The 25,885-nt window shown below is 53.1% G+C and overlaps 1 protein-coding gene across 1 annotated transcript in view; it reads left to right on the forward strand.

Annotated features, from left to right (window-relative positions):
- The window catches only part of LOC116954639 (bone morphogenetic protein receptor type-2-like), a 79,838-nt gene that overhangs the window by 26,038 nt on the left and 27,915 nt on the right, over positions 1-25,885 (forward strand). Inside the window, exons 2-3 of the mRNA XM_032975311.2 lie at positions 13,225-13,371; positions 24,032-24,151. Of these exons, the coding sequence (XP_032831202.1) occupies positions 13,225-13,371; positions 24,032-24,151 (267 nt within the window). The remainder of the gene's footprint in view (positions 1-13,224; positions 13,372-24,031; positions 24,152-25,885) is intronic.

Raw genomic sequence — 25,885 nt, forward strand, 5'->3', positions numbered from 1 at the left:
CTCACCCCGCCCGCCCATGGTCGTGTGGATTTTTCTCCGGGTCCTCCGGGTTTTCCCTCCACATTTAGAATCAACATCACCACGCGTTTAGAGGATTTGGCTGCTGCTGTACATTTCCACATCATGAGCCATTTCTTCCAGCTACAATTTGCGGCCAGGTCGCTTATGAAAAAGAGCTACATCACTCAGCGGGTCTTACCTGGTCATATAGAAATCGTTTAGTTTAGTGCAAACATCGTACCGGGTGTTTCAGGTTTTTCATTCCAAGTTTTATTTATTAGGTACGGCCCTGTGAGCCATGCGGCTGTTGAGTCGGGTGCAACCGCAACAAACAAAACATGAACAGAGAAACATCTTAAAGCGACGACGCGCAACAGAAACATCCTGGGATAAACCAGCAAATCTTCCAGAAAAAAAACACCGTATTACAACGCTGTGTGCAACAATCCCAGTGTGATGCAAGTCAAACAATAACAACCATAAGACATGATTTAAAGCTTTCATCACTGCAGTAATTCATATTCTTAGCTCTTTCGGTAAAGTCACGTTGAAGGGAAACAATAAAATAATAAAATATATATAAAACAATAAAAAATCCTCACGACGTTTCGACCATAACATAAACGGTCGTCATCAGGTGTGTCGGTTTGTGTCGGTCACCTGATGACGACCGTTTGTGTTATGGTCGAAACGTCGTGAGGATTTTTTTATTGTTTTATATATATTTTATTATTTTATTGTTTCCCTTCAACGTGACTTTACCGAAAGAGCTAAGAATATAACCATAAGACAATTTAGATTAAAGTTATCAGGCCAACATTGAGAAAGTCAGAGGGGTTATTTGGCCGTGCTTCCTGACACGAGTGAGTGCAGGTTAGTAAATGGGGGTTGCCCAGGACCGGTTCACACATTACTCACCACCAGTGCTAGCTCTGGTTGGGATTCGAACTCAACTTTTCCGGGTTCATAGGGGTGGTGTAACCTCCACCGTTCCTCCCTCCAGGGCTTAAAATAGCCACATTCGAATATTTTCAGCGCTTGTAGTCCAGACTCATGGTCTAGTTTTGACAGATCAGCCCAGGTTTGTCGAGTTTGTTCCAATTTGTTTTGCCTATTTTCCCCAACTATATCCTGATTTCGATTTAAAGCTTTCGTGACTGCAGGGATTCATATTCCTGATGTGGTGCTGGTCACCCAACTTCTGAGTGTGCCGTGCCGGCTTTCATCGGTGCTTCTCGCTTACAGCACTTGCCCTAACACGTCTTTCACAGCCTATACGGGGGATCTTTGTCTTTGTGGGGGCGGGGTGGGGTAGGTGGGGGCAGGCTGACGGGAGCGCGTTTTGGCTCTCGTGGAAACTCGGCGGTCCCGAGGGGCCCGCTCCGTCCGCCCGCGGGTGGCTGCGGGGTCACCGAAGCTCCGCTCGCCGCCCGCGCCACCGCTTGGCGCCACCACCGCGCTCGTGACGGCAACGTCGGCGCAGTCGGTGACGCTCACGCCTCGCGGCATTGTGTGGGTGTATGTGTGTGTGTGTACGTGTGTGTATGTGTGTGTATGTGTGTGTGCGTGTGTATGTGTATGTATGTGTGTGTATGTGTGTATATGTGTGTGTGTATATAGCTGTACCGGGGGAATCTCCATATGGTACAGATATAATGGGAGGCTGATCGATGCCCGGGTGCGGTCAAGGGATGGCTCCCTATTGCTCAACCACGTTATGTATGCTGATGATTTGGTAATAGCTGCTCACTTAGAGGAGGAGTTGGAGACGCTGCTGCTGAGACTGGAGCGTGCCACTAAGAGATGGGACCTTACCATCAGCCCCACCAAAACTAAGCACCTGCCTGGGTATTTTGTACCATCGGACACTCCACCCCCACAACTCCCAATCGGTGATGGGGCAGTTGTGGAGAGAGTGGAGAGTTTCTCATACCTGGGCAGTGTGCTTATGACTGGCTCCAGTTAACAGCAGAGGCCTCACTCCGAATCAGTCGAGCGGCAATATCTTTTCATCGGTTGCGTAACGCTGTGTGGAAGCTACCTGGTCTGTCGCTCCGCACTAAGCTTCAGGTCTTCTCGGCCACGGTCATTCCCTCCCTTCTCTACGCTTGCGAAACGTGGATCCCCCTAATGGAACATCTTCGCCGGTTATAAACATTTAGGCTGGCCTGTCTACGATCCATCCTGGGTTTAACCAGGCTCGATTGTGTGAGGAGCTCACAAATCCTTGAAAGATCTGGGCAAGGTCCCATCAGTGAGCTCCTCCGGCGGGGAAGGCTGCGATGGCTGGGTCATGTAGCCCGCATGCCCAACCACCGCATGCCGAAAGAGCTTTTGTTCGGCCGGATTAAGGGGCTAAGCGGGCGCGGCACGGGCTAGAGAAGAGATGGAGTGATGTGGTACAGGAGGACGTGGAGCTGAGTGGACTTGCCGATGACTGGTACCAGCGGTGTCAAGATCGGCCTCTGTGGAGGAGGCTGATCATTGCAACTCCACGAGGTGAGATCTTGCATGGAGCCCCAGGCCGAGGGAGATTGACAGTTCTTTTTTGTTTCTTCCATTTGCGAATAATCGCACCAACTGTTGTCACCTTCTCACCAAGCTGCTTGGCAATGGTCTTGTAGCTCATTTCAGCCTTGTGTATGTCTACAATCTTGTCCCTGACATCCTTGGAGAGCTCTTTGGTCTTGTCCATGGTGGAGAGTTTGGAATCTGATTGATTGATTGCGTCTGTGGACAGGTGTCTTTTATACAGGTAACAAGCTGAGATTAGGATCACTCCCTTTAAGAGTGTGCTCCTAATCTCAACTCGTTACCTGTACAAAAGACACCTGGGAGCCAGAAATCTTTCTGATTGAGAGGGGGTCAAATACTTATTTCCCTCATTAAAATGCAAATCAATTTATAACATTTTTGACATGCGTTTTTCTGGATGTTCTTGTTGTTATTCTGTCTCTCACTGTTCAAAACAGGTCCCTGCAGGGTGGGCTGGTAGGAACATTGGAATTTTGCGCAATTTTATTACACCCAACAGCACGAGATTTCACTTCGTTAAAGTATTGAAAGGGGACGGACGGACACATTAATCTATTGCAGGCTGGTACACTCAGTTTACAACTTCGTTCCTACCAGTATAAACCTACCATTAAAATTATAGACTGATAATTTCTTTGTCAGTGGGCAAACGTACAAAATCAGTAGGGGATCAAATACTTTTTTCCCTAACTGTACACACACATACAAAGATCCCCCGTATTGCCTTAACAGACTGTAGGGGTAAGTGCTGTTAGCGAGCACCTATGAAGGCCGGAACTGTACAGGAGGTGGTGGTTGGCCAGCACCACGCCCGACCGCCTTTGTCTCCCCAGTGGCAATGTTTTTATCCACCGCACCAGTGACTCATTTGAGGCTGAGTCGACCGAGGGGAGGCCCAGGACCGGTTCAGATTATCGTCAATGGTGTTGGCCGTGAGCGGGAATCGAACCCGGGTCGCCAGGTTCGTAGCACAGCACGCTAACCACTACACTACCGCTCCCCACACACATACACACATACACACACATACACACACACAAATATAGAGTGATCAATTCTTTGTCAGTGGGCAAACGTACAAACTCAGCAGGGGATCAAATACTTTTTTCCCTCACTGTACGTTGCACTTCTTTCGCACCGCACGTTTCCAGCAGTGCTAATCGGAGGCGCGGGGGAAGCGACATCAAACTAAACACACAAAGCAGTTCTACCGAAATTAGTTTGTCAATCTAGATGATTATGTTCAAAGTGCATAGCCTCGGCGTCTTCCTAATATCAGAAGGAAGAGCAGTCCAGACGGCCGCGGAAGAGCAGCGCTATGCGCTGACCATCTTTGTTCGATGGCCGAGCCAAAAGCTGCCGCTGGTGCTGCGAGGATGACCGGAGTTCACGTGACAATGGTTCATCACCCTTTGACGAGCTCAGCAGCGAGGTCCTGTCGTGGTTCACTTGTGCTGCGTGCACTTTGTGCTGTGTGCAATGAGTCAACCAGAAGAAGGCGGGGGGGGGGGGCACGGATTCGATTCCCAACTCTGGCGCCGGTCTGCGCGGACTCTGCTTCGTGTCTCTCTCCCCGCACCCGACTCCCCCACCCATCCTGGAATTCGTTTCCTCCCAGGTCGCGCGATTTCCTCCCACAGCTAACACGTGCACACAGCGGTGTCGCCGGAACTGGTATTGGCCCCAAAACGCTCCAATGCTCACGAACTACCTGAAAATGACTCCGTTGGAATCACAAAAAGACAAAGATCCCCCGTATAGCCTGGACAGACTGTTGGGGCAAGTGCTGTTAGCGAGCACCTATGAAGGTCGGCATTGCTGTGACCTGACCTGACATTGCTATGACCTGAACTGACATTGCTGTGACCTGAACTGACTTTGCTGTGACCTGAACTGACATTGCTGTGACCTGAACTGATATCACACACGTACATACGTACACCGCACCTCCGATTAGCACCGTTGGTTACGTACGGTGTGAGAGAAGTTCAACACACATACATATATAATAGGGCGGTAGCGTGCGAACGAGGCCGCGTGACAGAAATGAACGCGGCAACTGGGGAAAGGCAACCTTTCATTTAGCAAGCGAGAACACCTGAAGTGCAGGAGGGATGTTGTGTTCGTCGTGAGTGTAATGGCTCGGGCCTGGTGGCTGTACGGTCGCCTCGCGGGAGCGGAGAGAGACGCCTCGTTAAACCAGAGGCTGCTGTACCCCAATTTATCTTCACAGCAGTTTACGTTCTCCCGCTTCCGCGCACGTGTTAACACCGATACGTTGCTGCTGCTGTTGCTGCTTGCCACTGCTGCGTAGAGTAAAGTTTGAGTATGCACATGAATTCGGCAGTTACGTGCTGAACGGCGCAATCTGGGGAGGCCAAGTTCGATTTGCGTTTGGCATCGAGACTTTTTTGTCAAAATGTTTACAATGGACTTGGCCAGACTCTGACCCCCGGGCAAAGTGAGTCATGAGCGATGGCGTCACCTGGCCTGGGATCTCCGGGTTTAAGCTCAGACCGTGTGTTTATTTTCCAGGCACTGGGCACAGGGACTTGCGGCGCATCGATTCTCCGCTGCTGAGCGGGGTGTTAATTGAATTGGGGGCGTTGCGGCGTAGGGCCGACACGACAGCTCGGGGGGACCGGCCCTCTCTGGCACCAGATGTGGGCGCCGCGGCAGCGAGGTGGTAACTACCTCGCCTGGTATGCAGGAGTTCGTGGGTTCGATCCCGACCCTGACGCCCGCTGTATATGTGTGTGTGTGTGTGCACGTTGGAGTTATTTTGCACCGTATGTAGCCAGCGGTGCTAATCGGAGGTGCGGGAGTTCTGCATCTTCTCCCCATGGTCGCGTGGATTTTCCTCCAGGTCCTCTGGTTTTTCCCTCCATATGTAGGATCAACTCTGCATTTATAGTATGTAGCTGCTGTACATTTCACGTGATGGTAAGCCACTTCGTTGAGCTATCATTTGTGGCCAGGTCGCTTCTGAAAAATAGCTCCATAGCAGCTCAGTGGGCCTCACCTAGCAAAATAAATAAAAACAAGTTTTTAGGTTTTTTTTTTAAGTAGAAGTGGCGACAGGAGAGAGCGCCACGACGTCGGGAGTGACGCCACGATCGGTTCGCGATCATTGCGCAATCGTTTCGTGACCTGGGCCGCGACGGGTTTACGAACTCTCTACGATCGTCCCCGCGATCGTCCTCACGATCGTCCTCGCGATCGTCCCTGCCATGGTCCTCGCGATCGTCCTCGCAATCGTCCTCACGATCGTCCTCGTGATCGTCCTCGCGATCGTCCCCGCGATCGTCCTCGAGATCGTCCTCGTGATCGTCCCCGCGATCGTCCTCACGATCGTCCTCACGATCGTCCTCGTGATCGTCCTCACGATCGTCCTCGCGATCGTCCCTGCGATGTTCCCTGCGATCGTCCTCACGATCGTCCTCGCGATCGTCCCCGCGATGGTCCCCGCGATCGTCCTCACGATCGTCCCCACGATCGTCCCCGCGATGGTCCCCGCGATCACTCCGCGATGTCGCAGGGCACATAACGCTGTGACACCGCCTGTGGATCTCCAGGGTGGCGGTCTCCCAACGCGAGTGCGGGCTCCTGGCGCCGTGCAGGCTTTGTGCCCCCACCCTCGTGCCCGGGAGGGGAGCAGTGGCGAAGCAGTGGGTTCATCCACCGCGCTACGAACTCGGCGACCCGAATTCCATTCCTGAGTCTCCCACCAGAGTTCCACTCAGCCTTGAAAGGAGCACGCGCATGGGCCGATGTGTAGACCTCTCCCATCTACGCGTTGCATGGCCATCTCAGCGATCGGTTTCCCCGAATCTAGTTCGCGCTTGTCTCAAACATGCTCACGGCGACACAGCTGCGTGTGGTGGTAGCGTGCGGTTGTTGCCGCCTGTGGCAGAGCCTGACGGTTTAAATCTGGCCGGCCACCCTGGTTATTCCCACGGCAGTTTGCGCGTGTGTGCACGCACATGTGCGTTAAATGAGTAGCCCGTGCGGTGTGTAAACGTCACCGGTGGGGATCAAGGTGGCTGGGCATGGTGTTAGCCACCCAGCCCCGTCCTGTGCCGTGCCGGCCTTCATAGGTGCTGCTTTACTCACGAACAGCACTTGCCCCAACAGTCTGATCAGGCTACACGGGCATCTTTGTTGACTCTACAAACACGTGCCGTCTGCTATCGCCGTGGTGGGCGTTTAATGATTAATGATTCCGCGACGTCGATCTAGGGATTGCGTGCAGAGCATCAGCATCGCTCCCGGATGGCAAGGTTGTGTCTAGTGTGTGACACGTAGCCTTGAATGTATCACACGAGTTGGGAAAATTGTGATCCCTGGGGCTCTTGATGGGAGCGTCATCGTGCAGCGCGAGAGGCGATACCCCGCGGCCTTCTGCTGGTGGAGGACATGCGGGGGTGCGGGCCTGCTGTGTGTTTAATGTTTTGATCTCCGAGTGGTGGGACCAGAGAAATGTATACGACAGATGAAGTGAGATGAGAGAGATGTGGAGGAGAGATTATAATAGATGGAGCGAGATGTATGTATGTTCAACTTATTTGAACCGTACGTAGCCAACCGTGCAAATCGGAGGTGCGGGGGGAAGGACAATAAACTAAACACAAAAAGCAGTTCTAAAGAAATGAGCTTTCAATCTAGATGATGATTTAAAAGTGCATAGCTGCGGTGACTTCCTAATATCGGAAGGAAGAGCATTCCAGACGGCCGCAGAAGCGTGTCTCAACGTGTGCGATGCGGTGACTTTCTTTGATCGATGCCCGAGCCAAAATCCGCTTTTGCTGCGAGGATGACCGCAGGTTGCGTGATGATGATTTGAGCTCCTTGACAAGATGAGCAGCGAGGTATTGTTGTGGTTCATTTGTGGCAAGCACTTTGTGTGTAATGAGCACGCCCTGCCTAGAGCATTGCACTATAGGAACGGCGCGATTACACATTCATTTTATTAAACTGTGTAACAAATTATTCTTCCTGGGTAGTAAGTGTTATTTCCTAATTGCGTATGCCTCAGAAGTACAGAAAAATGGCTATTATTCCCTACAAACTTTACTTTTGTGACCAGGACCGTGATATTTTACCTATTTTCAATTAGATAACGGGCGAATTTGTGTCTTTTCGTTCACGTAAAGTCAGAAAAAAAAACATGAATCAAAATTAACATGTATTTTATTACAGTAATACAAAAATGACTACGAAAGATTTAGAAGTGTGTTTGATCCCGCCCCTGACACCTGTGTATTGTAATTTTGCATGTTCTCCTCGTGGTCGCGTTCATTTTTCTCTGGGTCCTCTGGTTTTGCTGTCCACATTTAAAATCGACGTGCGTTTATAGTATTCGGCTGACATACATTTCTACGTGATAAGCCACTTCAATGAGTTATCATTTGCGATAGCCAGGTTGCTTCTAAAAAAAGGCCCACTTATCAGGTCAGTGGGCCTTACCTGATAAAATACAAAGTTTCGTTTAGAAACGAACGCGATCGATATGCTCAGGAGGATTAATCGATTTATCGATTTGGCGAAGAGCAAACAACTCCCCGACGATAGGGGACCACAACACTTGGCGTGCAACCATCGCCCTCGAACGGACAGACAAATCCCGCCGCTCATTAAAATGAGACTCATCCTGTCTCTGAGTTCTACGCCAGGCTACGCGACGTCGACTCGAAACCTGAGTTGCACAGAGCAGGACCCCGAGCAGTGAGGGGGTGGGGGTCGTGGGGGTCATAGCCGAGACTACTTTCACAAGAGGAGAGGAACGATCTCTTCTCGGTTTTGAGCCGAGGAGGATGGCACCGATCATCTGAATCGTCATAGCCACGTGCCCCACATCATCACAGCCACGTGTCCCACCATTGTCACAGCCACCACGTGTCTCACATCGTCACAGCCACGTGCCTCACGATCGTCACAGCCACGTGCCCCACCATTGTCACAGCCATGTGCCCCACCATCATCACAGCCACGTGCCTCACTATCGTCACAGCCACGTGCCCCGCATCATCACAGCCAAGTGCCCCACCATCATCACAGCCACGTGTCTCACATCTTCACAGCCACGTGCCCCGCATCTTCACAGCCACGTGCCCCACCATCATCACAGCCACGTGCCCCACCATCATCACAGCCACGTGTCTCACATCTTCACAGCCACGTGCCCCACCACTGTAATCGCCACGTGCCCCACATCGTCACAGCCAAGTGCCCCACATCGTCAGGGAAGCGGGAAACAAACGGAGAACCAACGCCTGAACAGTAACTGCTCCTCGCCTTATTATTTTAAACATTATTACTATTATCACTCAGCTCGTTCACCCTGGAAAGTGTCACCGAGTCTCAGGATTTTTCCAGGAGGAGGTTTCCTGCCAAGTTTTATTGCAGTAGTGGGAGCGACGCTGTTACTGCTGTTGCTGCTCTGTGTGATCCCAATTGAGTAATAATTCAGGTTATTTTTCAACATTGGGATGTTTGGCGAAAACCAATTACGTTGTTTTATTTTCTTTAAATTAGGTAGACCCCTCCCCCCCCCTCCCTCGTGAGCACTCCCATTGGGAGGTTTTAACATTGTTGTGATTGAAACGTACCCATTTGTGGAACTGCCACCAATGTAGGTTTTATGCGTGTATGTGATGTGTATGTTGAACTTCTTTCGCACCGTACGTAGCCAACCGTGCTAATCGGAGGTGCGGTGTATGTATGTTGAACTTCTTTCGCACCGTACGTAGCCAACCGCACTAATCGGCGGTGCGAGGAAGCTCCTGCCACGTGCCGCCCGAGAGCCTCACGTTGGGAGATGTTGTGCCGCATTGCTTCGTTGCTCGTTCGCCGGGGCGGAGGAGCCCGGGGCGGAGCCGCCGTGCGTCCGGCACCAGAATCCCCGAGATCCACTCGGACGGCGCGCACGCCGAGCGGTGCCGTGCGGACGCCCTCGGCCGGGGAGGGGGGCTGGTGCTTGCGATGGGGTGTGTGGTGGTGTTGGTGGTGGAGGGGGAGGCAATCCCACGAGATCCCACTTCCTGCCGGCCACAATGTGACCGTTCGTGGCAGGAAGATGATCGTGACTGCAGCCGGCGGCCTTCCTGTCGCCGCCGCCGCCACCACCACCACAGCAGCAGCAGCAGGGGCAGCAGGGGCTCCCCTTCCACTGCTGCTGCCGCCTCCTACCCCCCCCCCCAGCCTCATCCCCCCACCCCCCACGGCCAGGCAGGAGAACGCCGCGTGATGTAGAGCAGAGGACTGGCGGCATGGGGGATGTAGGGGGTGGGAGGAGGCTGCAGAGGAAGGGATTGGGGATTAAGGGTGGCTGTGGGGGTGGCTGTGGGGGTGGCTATGGGGGTGGGGTGGGGGTGGCTGTGGGGGTGGGGGTGGCTGTGGGGGTGGGGGTGGCTGTGGGGGTGGGGGTGGCTGTGGGGGTGGGGGTGCTGCTTCGGCAGAGCCGGGCTCTGATCGGCCGTCGTTAACGCCGCTAAACTCCCCAGTGCAGGTGTCGTGCAGGTCGTGTTGTTGTCTGGGGCGGTGGTGCAGCTGTTAGCGGTGGTGCAGCGTGTAGCGCGCTGCGCTACGAACCTGGCTAACCCGGCGTTCCTTTCCCGCTCACTGCCACCAACAGCAGTGACGCATTATTTGAACCCGGTCCTGGGCCTCCCCTAGGTCGACTCAGCCTCCGATGAACACACGAAGACGGCCGAGAGTGGTGCTGGCCACCCATCACCTCGGGTGCTGTTCCGGCCTTCATCGCTGTTACTCGCTAACAGCACTTGGCCCAACAGTCTGTTGAGGCTACACTGGGGGAGAGGAGGGGGGGGGGGGCTCTTTGTTACTGAACGCTTGGCACGCTTCGGCAGTATTCCGGGAATGAACGCGAGGTGTGGACGTAGACATCGGCCCGGGGTGCGATGTCTACGTCCAGACCCATTGGTTGCCTTCCCTCGAGTGGAGTCGCGACCCTCCTGAACCGTGGGGACAAATCTTTTAATTGCCGGGGCGTCGAGGCTCGTCGTCGAGGAGTCCTTCAAGACGTCGGGCTCCCCCGTTGCTTCAACTGCAGAGCCGCGAGATGGAACCGGCGACCTCTGGATTGGAAGACCGGCGCGCCGGTCACCACCAGCACCACCACCACCGTGCCGCTGTGGTGGTGATGGTGGCCGGCGTCCCGGGGGGTTGGTTCCAGGAGTCGTGGCCGTCTGGGGGGGGGGAGGGGGGGCAACGTGAGCGAAGCTGGAGGTAAACAGAGCGGGGGGGTTCACGCGCGAGCTCGCTATTTCCATCGCTACTGCCATCGCCCCCTCACCCCACCCCCCATCCGAGCGGGGGCCGCGTGCACAGGACGTGCGTGGAATTGCTCGCGGGGCCTGCCCTTTCGTTCGCTCCTGCCGTCGTGAACTCGCGGCGAAAGCACGCGGGGGACGGTGACAGCGCTTAGCCCATCAATCACCTCGCGTGGCCTCGGCCATCCGCTTTGTGGCAAGCGCCACTGGAAGGTTTTAGACGAAGCACGTGAATTTACTTACACGTGAAGCCAATCGGCGCGCGACCCTTTTTAGGGTTGAACAAGGCTGCCTATTTTGCGAAACTTCCCCCAATGTTGGTTTTATGCTTTGTGGCTTGGAATCTCACACGGGTCATGCCGTCGGAGTTATTGTCACGCGCGCGGCGATGTGCAACAGCCCTCGCTCGGCCCTCATCCAGACCACCGTCTCCCAAAGAACTGAATGTGCGGCCGTTTTGTGGTTTAGACCAGCGAATCGAAAGAGTTGCGAGCATGTGGCCATCCAGTTTTTTCTGTTGTGGTGGGGGTTTTTTTGTCGTTTACAAATCTCAAGAAACTAGACAGCAAATCTGAGCCAGATGCCTCAGTGGAGAGAACACTTATCAGCCTCCCGAGGCCGAGATGTTAACTACCTCGCCTGGTGTGCAGGAGGTTGTGGGTTCGATCTCGAGCTTGACGATGCCTGCTGTATATTTGGAGTTTGCGTGTTGTCTCTCTGTCTCTCGCACCCGTGGTCGTGTGGAGGACCCAGAGAAAAATCCACGCCACCACGTGGAGACAGAGAAACGCGCTAACTCCAAATATACAACAGGGATCTGGGTCGAACCCACGAGCTCCTCCTGCATACCAGGCGAGGGAGTTAACATCTCGTCAATGTAGAGCCGACTCCCTCTTGTCCCACCATTGGAAGTTGCCACCTCCAAGTGGTAATCTCTGCCCTCCCTTCGGTCCCGCGTCAAGTCGCACAATCGCAGCTTTCGTCACAGAAAATACTTTAGCATGTGACCGGAACCACCAATCTCGTCAGCTCTGAATACTAAGCTGGGTTGAGAATGGTTGGGGATTGAATGGATGATCACTGCCAGAGCTTTACAGGTGTTGCAGGCTGCGAGGTGCCGCCACCATGTGTGTACGCTGGGTTTTCCCTGGCTTCTCCAATCTCCTCGTGAATGAAACGCGGCAGACATTCACATTGCAGGTCCTTCCTTGCTGAAGATGTTTGCCTTTGATGAATAATTGTAATATGAACAAAATAAGAATAGGTTTTACCCATTCTGGAAAAAAACCGGTGCAAAGATATTCAAACACTAAATATATCGATTTAAAGCTTTCGTGACTGCAATGATTCATCTTCTTTGGTTCTTTCGGTAAAGTCACGTAGAATGAGAATAAAATAATACATTGTGAGAATATTATTGCGTTATTTTATTTTATCAATTTATTATTTTATTCTCATTCTACGTGACTTTACCGAAAGAACCAAAGAAGACTAAATATATACCTAATAGCAAGGAATCAAGTCTGCATGAACCACACGCACTTGTGGTGAGCATGCAACCAGATGTGCTCTGATAATGACGCGGTGGTGGTGGTAGCAAGAAGGGTGTGGGGGCTTCTTTCTGCGTGAAGTTTCGCGCGTTCTTCGTCTTCCGTTCGTTCTGCGTTGAGTTCCCTCCGGTTTTCTCGCACCTCCGACTTGGCACGGCGGGAACAAGTTCAACGTTCGCACGTGCACGCGTGTTCTCCGGTTCTTCCTCCCGTAGCTAAAACGCCACACAGTGCACCTGGTCTTGACCAAACAACCCGACGTGCTGACACAGAGTGCCTGGCCAATTACTACATCGGGATCCCACACGGCACCCCCCCCCCACCACCTGCAATTGTCAAATCTTGGCAAGGAGCCTGCTGCAGAAGCATCGGTGATGCGATTCTGTCCGCGTTGTCTCATCCATGCTGATGACGCGGGGCTCGCCGCGTGTGTGTGTATGTGTCTACATGCGCACGTGTAAGTACGTGCACGCGTATTTAGGTGTATATGTGCGCGTGTATGTGTGTGTGCGTGCACATTTACACGGTAGTGTAGCGGTTAGCGCGCTGCGCTATGAACCCGGCGACCCGGGTTCGATTCCCGCTCACGGCCAACATCAGTGACGATTATCTAAACCGGTCCCGAGCCTGCCCTAGATCGACTCGGCCTCAAATGAGTACCTGGTGCGGTGTGTAGTAAACATCGTCGCTGGGGAGACAAAGGCGGTAGGGCGTGGTGCTGGCCACCCAAACCCCCTCGTGTACCGTTCCGGCCTTCATAGGTGCTCGCTGCCAGCACTTGCCCCTACAGCCTAAGGCTACACGGGGGATCTTTGTGTTGTGCGTGTGGCGTGCGCGCTCGAGTGCAGCAGCCAACGGGGGCGTGCGCTGCTACAACACGCTGCTGCTGCCCTCCACGGCGGGGGAGGCGCCCAACGTGACGCTGTGCGCACAGAAGGACGCCTGCTTCGCCTACTACAAGAACACGAGCCAGGGACTGCGAGCCACCACTCAAGGTGTCTGTGTGTCTTCTGTCTGTGTGTGTGTCTTTGTCTGTGTGTCTTTTGTCTGTGTGTCTTTTGTCTGTGTGTGTGTGTCTTTTATCTAGCGTTCCTCGCCACGAACCCGACGAGCCGAGTTCGATTCCCACTCACGACCACCGGCGCCACTGGCAATTGTCTGAATCGGTTCCGGGCCTCCCCTTGGTCGACTCAGCCTCAAATGAGTACCTGGTGCGGTGTGTAAACATCGCCACTGGGGGAGACAAAGGCGGCCGGGCGTGGTGCTGGCCACTCACCCCCTCGTGCGCCGTGCCGCCTTTCATAGGTGCTCGCTAACAGCACTTGCCCCTACAGTCTGTTAAGGCTACACGGGGGATCTTTGTCTCGTGTCTGTGTTTCTGTGTCTGTCTGAATGGCTCATTGTCTGTGTCTATCCTACCGACCTGCCCGTCTCCCTGTGTGTCTGTCCCGAAGCGTGGCTGTCTGTGTGTCTGTCTGAATGGCTGCCCGCCTTGCTGAGTGCGTGTCGACGTGTCGGAGTAACCTGCACGCCCGCCTGGCTGCCTGGCGTGCAGGTTACTCCTCCTCCTCATCCTCATCCCCCCCCTACTCCTACTACTCCTCATCCCCCCCCTTACTCCCCTCATCCCCTACTCCTCCCCCCCCCTACTCCCCCCCCTACCCCTCCCCCTACTCCCCCCCCTACTCCCCCCCTACTCCCCCCACCTACTCCCCCTCCCCCCCTACTCCCCCCCTACTCCCCCCCCTACTCCCCCTCATCCCCTACTCCTCCCCCCCTACTCCCCCCACCTACTCCCCCCCCCTACTCCCCCCACCTACTCCCCCCCCCCTACTCCCCCCCTACTCCCCCTCAGCCCCTACTCCTCCCCCCCCCTACTCCCCCCCCCTACTCCCCCCCCCTACTCCCCCCACCTACTCCCCCCCCCTACTCCCCCACATACTCCCCCCCTACTCCCCCCCCCTACTCCCCCCCCTACTCCCCCCCCTACTACCCCTCATCCCCTACTCCCCCCCCCCCTCCCCCTCCTCGTGCCTGCAGCCTCTCCGCTCAGGCGAGGCGAGTGCCAGAAGGAGCGCCTTGAGGCTAGATCCAGCAGAGGTTTTTTAGTTCGTGGAGCTGCTGGCGCGCTCGCCTGCTGATGGGATCTGCTCCCTTTCCCACCTCATTGCGCACACAAAGTGTACACGTGACACAAAGTGTACACGTGACACAAAGTGTACACGCGACACAAAGTGTACACGTGACACAAAGTGTACACGTGACACAAAGTGTACACGCAACACAAAGTGTACACGTGACACAAAGTGTACACGTGACACAAAGTGTAACGACACAAAGTGTACACGCGACACAAAGTGTACACGCGACACAAAGTGTACACGTGACACAAAGTGTACACGCGACACAAAGTGTACACGTGACACAAAGTGTAACGACACAAAGTGTACACGACACAAAGTGTACACGTGACACAAAGTGTACACGCGACACAAAGTGTACACGTGACACAAAGTGTACACGTGACACAAAGTGTACACGTGACACAAAGTGTACACGCGACACAAAGTGTACACGACACAAAGTGTAACAACACAAAGTGTACACGTGGCACAAAGTGTACACGTGACACAAAGTGTACACGTGCCACAAAGTGTACACGACACAAAGTGTACACGCGACACAAAGTGTACACGACACAAAGTGTAACGACACAAAGTGTAACGACACAAAGTGTACACGTGACACAAAGTGTACGCGTGACACAAAGTGCACACGCGACACAAAGTGTACACGCGACACAAAGTGTACACGTGGCACAAAGTGTACACGCGAAACAAAGTGTACGCGTGACACAAAGTGTACACGTGACACAAAGTGTACACGCGACACAAAGTGTACACGCGACACAAAGTGTAACGACACAAAGTGTACACGACACAAAGTGTACACGTGACACAAAGTGTACACGACACAAAGTGTACACGACACAAAGTGTACACGTGACACAAAGTGTACACGACACAAAGTGTACACGCGACACAAAGTGTACACGTGACACAAAGTGTAACGACACAAAGTGTACACGACACAAAGTGTACACGACACAAAGTGTAACGACACAAAGTGTACACGTGACACAAAGTGTACACGTGACACAAAGTGTACACGTGACACAAAGTGTAACGACACAAAGTGTACACGACACAAAGTGTAACTGACACAAAGTGTACACGTGACACAAAGTGTACACGTGACACAAAGTGTACACGCGACACAAAGTGTACACGTGACACAAAGTGTAACGACACAAAGTGTACACGTGACAGTGTACACGTGACACAAAGTGTACACGTGACACAAAGCGTACACGCGACACAAAGTGTGCACGCGACACAAAGTGTACACGTGACACAAAGTGTACATGACACAAAGTGTACACGACACAAAGTGTACACGTGACACAAAGTGTACACGACACAAAGTGTACACGCGACACAAAGTGTACACGTGACACAAAGTGTAACGACACAAAGTGTACACGACACAAAGTGTAACGACACAAAGTGTAACGACACAAAGTGTACACGTGACACAAAGTGTACACGTGACACAAAGTGTACACGTGACACAAAGTGTACACGACACAAAGTGTAACGACACAAAGTGTACACGTGACACAAAGTGTACACGTGACACAAAGTGTACACGCGACACAAAGTGTACACGTGACACAAAGTGTAACGACACAAAGTGTACACGTGACAGTGTACACGTGACACAAAGTGTACACGTGACACAAAGCGTACACGCGACACAAAGTGTACACGCGACACAAAGTGTACACGTGACACAAAGTGTACACGTGACACAAAGTGTAACGACACAAAGTGTACACGACACAAAGTGTACACGCGACACAAAGTGTAACGACAGAAAGTGTACACGTGACACAAAGTGTACACGTGACACAAAGTGTACACGACACAAAGTGTACACGACACAAAGTGTACACGTGACACAAAGTGTACACGACACAAAGTGTAAAGACACAAAGTGTACCTGACAAAGTGTACACGTGACACAAAGTGTACACGACACAAAGTGTAACGACACAAAGTGTAACGACACAAAGTGTACACGTGACACAAAATGTACACGTGACACAAAGTGTAACAACACAAAGTGTAACGACACAAAGTGTACACGACACAAAGTGTAACGACACAAAGTGTAACGACACAAAGTGTACACGACACAAAGTGTACACGCGACACAAAGTGTACACGCGACACAAAGTGTACACGTGACACAAAGTGTACATGACACAAAGTGTACACGTGACACAAAGTGTACACGTGACACAAAGTGTACACGTGACACAAAGTGTACTCGACACAAAGTGTACACGACACAAAGTGTACACGACACAAAGTGTACACGTGACACAAAGTGTACACGACACAAAGTGTACACGACACAAAGTGTACACGTGACACAAAGTGTACACGACACAAAGTGTAACAACACAAAGTGTACACGTGACACAAAGTGTACGCGCGACACAAATGAACCACGAAGATGACACCTCGTTGTTGATCTCGTCAAGGAGCAATAAGCCATCATCACGCGGCTTTTGGCTCGCCAATGAACAAAGATGGTCACCGCATCGCGTGCATTTGGAAGCGCTTCTGCGGCCGTCTGGAACGCTCTTGCCTCTGATATTATGAAGCCACTGGGAGCGATGCACTTTTAAATCATCGTCTAGATGACCGAACTAATTTATTTAGAACTCTTCTTGTGTTTAGTTTGTTGTCCTTCCCCACACACTCCGATTAGCACCGTTGGCTACGTACGGCGCGAAAAAAGTTCAACACGCACACACGTGCCCCTAACTCAACCCCAGGCCCCCTCCCCCACTGCTCCATTGGCATCTACCGGCCACTTGAGTGAGTCTCAAAAATGTTGAGTCTCAGTATCAAAGTCACGTGATTTATGTCTAAATAATATCCTGAATAATGGACGTTATTATTTACCATAAGCTAACTTCGTTGAGCTATCATTGTGGTCAGGTCGCTTCTAAAAATTAATTCCCAAAACAACGGCGCCCATGGGTTTAGAATCAGATCTGATTTGGATCCGATTGGATCATTTACGAAGAGTAAAATCATCTGGATTGAGTAGGAGGTGTTAGTGAGAGGGAATGAGTAGGAGGTGAGTGGACTGGTGGTGTTAGTGAGAGGGAATGAGTTGAAGGAGGTGAGTAGACTAGTGGTGTTAGTGAGAGAGAATGAGTTGAAGGAGGTGAGTGGACTGGTGGTGTTAGTGAGAGGGAATGAGTTGAAGGAGGTGAGTAGACTGGTGGTGTTAGTGAGAGGGAATGAGTTGAAGAAGGTGAGTGGACTCGTGGTGGTGGTGAGAGGGAATGAGTAGAAGGAGGTGAGTATGAGTAGACTAGTGGTGTTAGTGAGAGAGAATGAGTTGAAGGAGGTGAGTGGACTGGTGGTGTTAGTGAGAGGGAATGAGTTGAAGGAGGTGAGTGGACTGGTGGTGTTAGTGAGAGGGAATGAGTTGAAGGAGGTGAGTGGACTGGTGGTGTTAGTGAGAGGGAATGAATAGAAGGAGGTGAGTGGACTAGTGGTGTTAGTGAGAGGGAATGAGTAGAAGGAGGTGAGTGGACTGGTGGTGGTGGTGGTAGTGAAAGGGAATGAGTGGAAGGAGGTGAGTGGACTGGTGGTGTTAGTGAGAGGGAATGAGTAGAAGGAGGTGAGTGGACTAGTGGTGGTAGTGAGAGGGAATGAGTAGAAGGAGGTGAGTGGAGTAGTGGTGGTGGTGGTGGTAGTGAAAGGGAATGAGTTGAAGGAGGTGAGTGGACTAGTGGTGTTAGTGAGAGGGAATGAGTAGAAGGAGGTGAGTGGACGGTGGTGTTAGTGAGAGGGAATGAGTTGAAGGAGGTGAGTGGACTGGTGGTGTTAGTGAGAGGGAATGAGTTGAAGGAGGTGAATGGACTGGTGGTGTTAGTGAGAGGGAATGAGTAGAAGGAGGTGAGTAGACTGGTGGTGTTAGTGAGAGGGAATGAGTAGAAGGAGGTGAGTGGACGGTGGCGTTAGTGAGAGGGAATGAGTTGAAGGAGGTGAGTGGACTGGTGGTGTTAGTGAGAGGGAATGAGTTGAAGGAGGTGAGTGGACTGGTGGTGGTAGTGAGAGGGAATGAGTAGAAGGAGGTGAGTGGACTGGCGGTGTTAGTGAGAGGGAATGAGTAGAAGGAGGTGAGTGGACGGTGGCGTTAGTGAGAGGGAATGAGTTGAAGGAGGTGAGTGGACTGGTGGTGTTAGTGAGAGGGAATGAGTTGAAGGAGGTGAGTGGACTGGTGGTGGTAGTGAGAGGGAATGAGTAGAAGGAGGTGAGTGGACTGGCGGTGTTAGTGAGAGGGAATGAGTAGAAGGAGGTGAGTGGACTGGTGATGGTGGTAGTAGTGAGAGGGAATGAGTCGAAGGAGGTGAGTGGACTGGTGGTAGTAGTGAGAGGGAATGAGTTGAAGGAGGTGATCGAGGGAAGATTATTGGGGGGGGGGATACCGAGAGTGAGGAAGATGTTCCAGGAGGACGTGCGGGACAGAGAGAGCAGCGCCATGCGGAGGATCACGGAGGAGAGTTCCGCATAGTCGAGAGCCTCTGAGCTGCCTACGCAGAGAGACAAATGCCACGTTGAGTCGGTCGTGATCACATTCTGCATAACCTGTCCAACCCTAGTGCAGGGTGATATTTTAAGTTCATAAAAAAAGCTATGGGGTGAGATGGCGTCAATATGATCTGTGTCGTGAACCCAGCACCACCCGACACGGTGATGACATCGCCTGACTCTTAAGGCCGGACACAGGAAGACTTCGTGACAATTCTGGCTATGAAGCTGGCCGCTGTTGCCGTTACTCGCCAGCGAAACGTCGCCGTACTTGAATGATAAATGTTGTCGTGGGTTGACTCTCCAACACAACAACCGGCGTGCTGAAGTTGTAACCGGCTGGCACGTGTTGTGCCCGTGACGAACCTTCCTAGTTGGATGTGTCCGGGGTGGGGGTAGGGGGCCGTGGCGGGTTTTAACGACGCATTTATGTTCGCGTGATCTTTATTATGAATAGTATCGGTCACAAAAAGCCTACGACGTGTCCCATTGTAATTTGTGCATAGACACAAACGCGCGCGCGCGCACTATATCTGTTGGACTTATCCTTTGAATAAATAAATCCCTCTTCGGGCAGAGGAAGCGACGGGGAAGAGGAGGGGGAGGAGGCTGTGAGGCTGGGGCCTGGGTCAGGGAGGGTCAGCGCACAGACATCCTCCTGGGAGCGCGGGGAGAGGGGGGATGGGGGGGGTGGACTATGGGGGGGGGGGAGCGCGGGGAGAGGAGGGATGGCGGGGGGCGCAGGGGACGTGGGGGGAGGGTGGGGGAGTCGATGGGGGGGGGAGCGCAGGGGACGTGGGGGGAGGGTGGGGGGGGGTCGATGGGGGGGGTCGATGGGGGGGGGGAGCGCAGGGGACGTGGGGGGAGGGTGGGGGGGGGAGCGCAGGGGACGTGGGGGGAGGGTGGGGGGGTCGATGGGGGGGGGGGAGCGCAGGGGACGTGGGGGGAGGGTGGGGGGGGGTCGATGGGGGGGGGTCGATGGGGGGGGGGAGCGCAGGGGACGTGGGGGGAGGGTGGGGGGGGAGCGCAGGGGACGTGGGGGGAGGGTGGGGGGGTCGATGGGGGGGGGGAGCTCAGGGGACGTGGGGGGAGGGTGGGGGGGGGTCGATGCTCTTCCTCGCCCCACACCGCTGGGCCCATCTCACAGGGGGAGGCTTTGGGCCACCATTGGGGGCGCCGCCGTGGTGGCTATGAGATGTTAACTACCTCGCCTGGTGTGCAGGAGGTCGTGGGCTCCATCGAGACCCTGTGTATTGACCTCTCTTTCGCACCGTGGGTAGCCATCGGAGGTGCGCGATTAGAATCGCATTATAACTATTAGAATCACGCTGCTAGTGTTCGAATCACACTGCGCGCGTAGGTATGTTGTATGTACGCTAACATACATACGCCTGTATATTTGGAGTTCGCGTGTTCTCATCAGCCCCCCACACTCCTACAATGGACGTGCGCTTCAGAGTTTGCTGCTAGAAGTGTTCACGTGATGACATCGGTCACTTTGTCGCGCTGTTGTCGTTTGTCATAGTCGGGTCGCTTCTGAAAAAGAGTTACACAAGAGCTCAGTGGACATCACCTGGTTAATAGAATGTCGTTTAGTTTATTAGTTTATTGCCAACCCCCGTCACACCAAGCGATTCGTCAGCTCACAGCCAGCGCCGCCAAACAAAGACGCGTTGCTCTGTGTGAGCAAGGCGCCATCCAACAGGAGATGCTCGTCGTCCATCAGCAGCAGCGTTGTTGTTGTTATCACTATCGTCATCAATCATGATGATCATCGTCATCAATCATGATGATCATCGTCAATCATGATGATCATCGGCATCAATCATGATGATCATCGTCATCAATCATGATGATCGTCATCATTAATCATGATGATCATCGTCATCAATCACGATGATCATCGTCATCAATCATGATGATCGTCAATCATGATGATCGTCGATCATGATGATCATCGTCAATCATGATGGTCATCATCAATCAATATGATCATCAATCATGATGCTCATCATCATCAATCATGATGATCATCGTCATAAATCATGATCATCGTCATCAATCATGATGATCATTGTCATCAATCATGATGATGATCATCGTCATCAATCATGATTATCATCATCGCCGCCAACATCATCCCAGATGCAGTTACTGGGCGGCCGTCAATGTTGAAAGAGTATTTTGATCGGTGTTATCGCACATCGCGGTGTCTGTGGTCAAAGTCCAACGATCCTGTGGGAAGTGAGGCGGCACCCGTCTCCTGAACGCGGCCCTGAGCCAGCGGTGGAAACTCCACGTTCCCATGGCTCTTTCTAATATTCGCCCCGTAGAGTAAGGGTCCGACGCCTTTCTGCGCAAGTAAGGCCGCGCCTCCCCTGTTAAGTGAGTTACGTGTGGCCGCATTTAAGCAAATCACGTTTCTTCCAGCCTCCGGTTGGGTTTTATTTTCCCACGCTTGCCGGCGTTGCTGTGAACACGCAGAAACACGTGTCACGCAGAAACACGTGTCACGCAGAAACACGTGTCACGCAGAAACACGTGTCACGCAGAAACACGTGTCACGCAGAAACACGTGTCACGCGCAACGCTCTCCGTATCCCACCCCGTGACGGGTCCTGCAACATCCAACACCGTGGTCCGTCCAGTGCTCCCCGAGGTGCATTGGCTTCCGGTTGCCAAAGGAATACGTTGTGTATAAGGCCGCACTGATTGTACACACAGTGCTGGCCACAAATGAACCACAATACCTGGCAGCTGATCTCGTCATGGAGCAGAAACCATTATCACGCGAAGTGGGGCCATCCTCGCAGCAGCGGCTTTTGGCTGGCCATCGAACACCGAACGTTATTTGTTCCGATGTTCGGAAGCCACTGGAGCCACGCACTTTCAAATCATCAACTAGATTGAAAATTCATTTCTTAAGAACCACGTTTTGCGTTCATTTTGTTGTCCTTCCTCGGCACCTCTGATTAGTGCGGTTGGCTACGTACGGTGCGACAGAATTTCAGCACCCATCACACCCCCCTGCTGCGAAAACCTGGCAGGACCCTCCTGAAAGTGAGTCTTGAGACTCAGTGAAGCTTTCCTGAGTAAACAAGCATAGTAATATTCTTGGTTCTTTCGGTAAAGTCACGTAGAAGGGAAACAATAACAACACATTTTCTTGCTGTGGTTTTCACACCTGATGATGATTGCTTGTGTTGCAGTCGAAACGTCGTGAGAATTGTATTGTTTTATATTTTTATTATTTTATTGTTTCCCTTCTACGTGGTGACTTTACCGAAAGAACCAAGAATATGAATCCCTGCAGTCACGAAAGCTTTAAATCAAAATTTAACCATAGTAAAACTAATAATCTACCCGTCTTTATTGAATTAGTATGCACAGTTAACTTTTTGTAACTTGATTAGCTATGGGTAGTGCGGCACCATAGCCCCGAACCTGGCCACCCTTGTTCGATCCCTGGCCACGGCTCACATCAGTGCAGAGCGATGTCCGAACTTACGCTGGGATCCCCCCCCCCACACACACCTCTTGAAACACCGGCGCTGACCAATCTGGTGGCGAAGTATGGTCAAGCGACCTTCCACGACTGACGCGGAGTGACGAACCCTCCATCCAGCAGTGGATTGACAGGGGGGCTGCGGTATTAATAAACTCATGAGAAAGATGAATCTGGCTCGGACCGAACGCTCCTCGGGAGCGGAAGCACGCCGCGCCGAGAGGACGTCCGCCGCGTGAGACGGAGCCGTGAAATCGGCCGGTGACGCCGGCGGCCAGGATGGATTTATGCCGCGTTTGGCGAGACCGCGAGCGACGCCGACGGCCTGGGCGGACGAGGGCCTTCATCCGCGGCCGATGGATCGGAGTAATTCTAAATATATATCTATTTTTAATCTTTGCCAAGAGAGTGTGTCGGCGGGGGTGGGCGTGTGACCGTTCAAATTCAGAGCGTTTAAGCGGCGTGAGATTCGGAAGCCGGTTTTCCTGTGCGTTGCTACGCGTGTTTGGTTTCGACACAGCCAATCGCAGGACAACACCGCGTGTGGGGGGGGGGGGGGGACTTGCAGCCGTGGTCAGATTGGGGGGCCCCCCATCGCCGCGCCGTCTTCTTCTGCTTCTGGGAATGTCGTTCTTGCTCCGGGGAAGAACAAAAAAAAACGGCGATTCCTTCCAGAGCCCCCCCCCCCTCCTCCGGAGAGGGCGAGCACCCCATCGCGTCCCGCTCTTCGTCGTCACGCCAGCCACGCGGTGCCCTCGACGCCGATGACACACGCACGCGTGTCTCGCGCGCGCCCGTGCACCCGCATGCACGCGCACACGGCTGTGCGGAGTCGCAGTGCGAGTTTAGAAGGGGAAGAAGGGTCTGTGGGGATGACACACGAGGTGCCGGGCGGGGTCACCTGTAGCAGGGAGCGCTCGCTCCGTGCGTGACGCTCCCTGGAGCCCTCTCCCACCCCTCGCCGCACTCTTCCCGGCACCGCGAGTTTCCCTGTTTGTGTCTCGGGCTGACTGGAACGCCGTTTCAGACGGCAGCCTGAATTGTCTCCGGGTCGGTTTCGCTTCGCGGGTCCACGCGCAGGAGTGAGCCGAGTTCGATTCCTGCTCACGGTCGACACCGGCGACGATTATCTGAACCGGTGCTAGGGCTCCCCTAGGTCGACTCAGCCTCAAATGGGTACCTGGTGCGGTGTGTTGAACACCGCCACTGGGGAGACAAAGGCGGCCGGGCGTGGTGTTGGCCACCCACCCCTTCATGTGCCGTGCCGGCCTTCAAAGGTGCTCGCTGACAGCACTTGCCCCAACAGTCTGTTAAGGCTACACGGGGGACCTTCGTCTTTGTTGTGTGTATCCGTGTCTTTGTGAGTGGGCGCGTCCCCCGCGCGTGTGCATTTGTCGTGACTAATTTGTACCCCTTCGGACATGCAAGCCAGAATGAGGACTCCTTGTGCATGCGTGCGCGCTACGGCAGGATGCTTCATGAAGAGCAGCAACGGGTGCGACAGCAAGACGTGCAGCGTCGACTTCACGTTGTTCTGCTGCTGCAGCGAGGACCTCTGCAACGTCGCGACCGCCACCCTGGCGCCCACAGGTGGGAGGGTGGAGGGGGGGGTCCGAGTGGACCCCTGCGTCTCGTGACGCTGCGCCGACGGGCGAACTGAAATGTAGAAAAAGAGGCGATTCTAGATTTAAAGCTTTCGTGACTGCTAGGATCCATACTCTTTGGTTCTATTGGGTAAAGTCAGCGCTGTCCTCCAGACAGTCTCGTCCCTTCACCTGATGAAGGCCGCTTGTGTTGTGGCCGAAACGTCGTGATTTTTGGTTATTTTATTTTCACCTACGTGACTTTACCCAATAGAACCAAAGAGTAAAGAGGCGATTGTTGGTTTAGAGCGGCAGGGTCCATTGCAGCGTCAACTCAGAACAACGCAACCGCTTAACCGCGTAGCAGCAGCTGCAGCTCCAGCGGCTGCTGCTCCTGCGGCTGCAGTAGCAGCAGCAGCGGCTGCAGCAGCTGCAGCCGCTGCTGCTGCTACGCGGTTGCGTTGTTCTGAGTTGCTGCTGCGTCGACGGTTCTCGCCGAGCCTGAGCTGGAGGCGTTTACTTTTGCGGAGACGAATGTAGTAAACACCGCCGCTCTGAGTCGTTCCGTTTCCCAGCTCGCGTTTTATTGCCGCGGCTGTCGGCCAACAAACACAACGCTGAGCGAGCGCTGCGAAAGACGACCCTCGCACTCGATCACATGCTCGATCGCTCGCTCGATCGCTCGATCGCATTCTCAATCGCAGACGTGGCAAGCCCAAGGAATAACGGCGCCGCACGCACGCACACGATCGTTTCTCCCCCCAGCCCTGTCGCCCGAATTGATTGCTGTGGATTTTGGAATTGATAAATGCGAACTAAAGATACCATAATTAACTTCTTTGGTTCTTTCGGTAAAGTCACGTAGAATGAGAATAAAATAATAAAATAAAACAATTAAATTCTCACGATGTTTCGGCCACAACACAAGTGGCCTTCTTCAGGTGAAAGGGACAGACCTGTTGGACGACAGGTCTGTCGTCCCAACAGGTCTGTCCCAACAGGTCTGTCCCTTTCACCTGAAGGCCACTTGTGTTGTGTCCGAAACATCGTGAGAATTTAATTGTTTTATTTTATAATTTTATTCTCATTCTACGTGACTTTACCGAAAGAACCAAAGAAGATGAATCCTTGCAGTCACGAAAGCTTTAAGTCGAAATTTAGACCATAATCAAGTTGAGCTGAAGCGTGCGCACAAATGGCACGCCGCCGCCGCTGCTGATGCGTCGTGAGTTGCAGCCAGAAACTCTGCGTCCAATCGCGAGAAACCGCATCCGGCCCGGTTCAGCACGGGACCGTGCTGTGCCTGAGGGGCTGCGTTAGGAATGGGACAGGCTGGGCACCACAAAGGCGAGATGTTATCTCCCACGCCTGTCATACCGGAGTCATGCGTTCGATCCCGATCCTGTGATACCTGCTGTAAATTTGGAGTTTGCGTGTCTCCCTCCTCCGTGGTCGCGTGGATTTTCTCCGGCTCCTTTGGGTTTTCCCTCCAAGTTTAGAATCAACATCGCTTTAGATTCCTCACGCGATGATGAGCCATATTGCTTGGTTCTTCCGGTAAAATCACGTAGATAGAAAAATAATCATACGAAATAAAGTGAATGAAAATAGAAATAATAAAAAAAAGAATGTAGACTAAGGCCTGGTTCTTAATCGGAGTGTACTGGCAGTCTATAATGTAGACTGTAGCCTGATTCTTAATCGGAGTGAGTGTACTGGCAGTCTATAGTGTAGACTGTAG

Source organism: Petromyzon marinus, chromosome 56 (genome assembly GCF_048934315.1).
Source record: "Petromyzon marinus isolate PM22_M1 ecotype Great Lakes invasive population chromosome 56, UKy_Petmar_22M1.pri1.0, whole genome shotgun sequence".
Taxonomy (NCBI): Eukaryota; Metazoa; Chordata; class Hyperoartia; order Petromyzontiformes; family Petromyzontidae; genus Petromyzon; species Petromyzon marinus.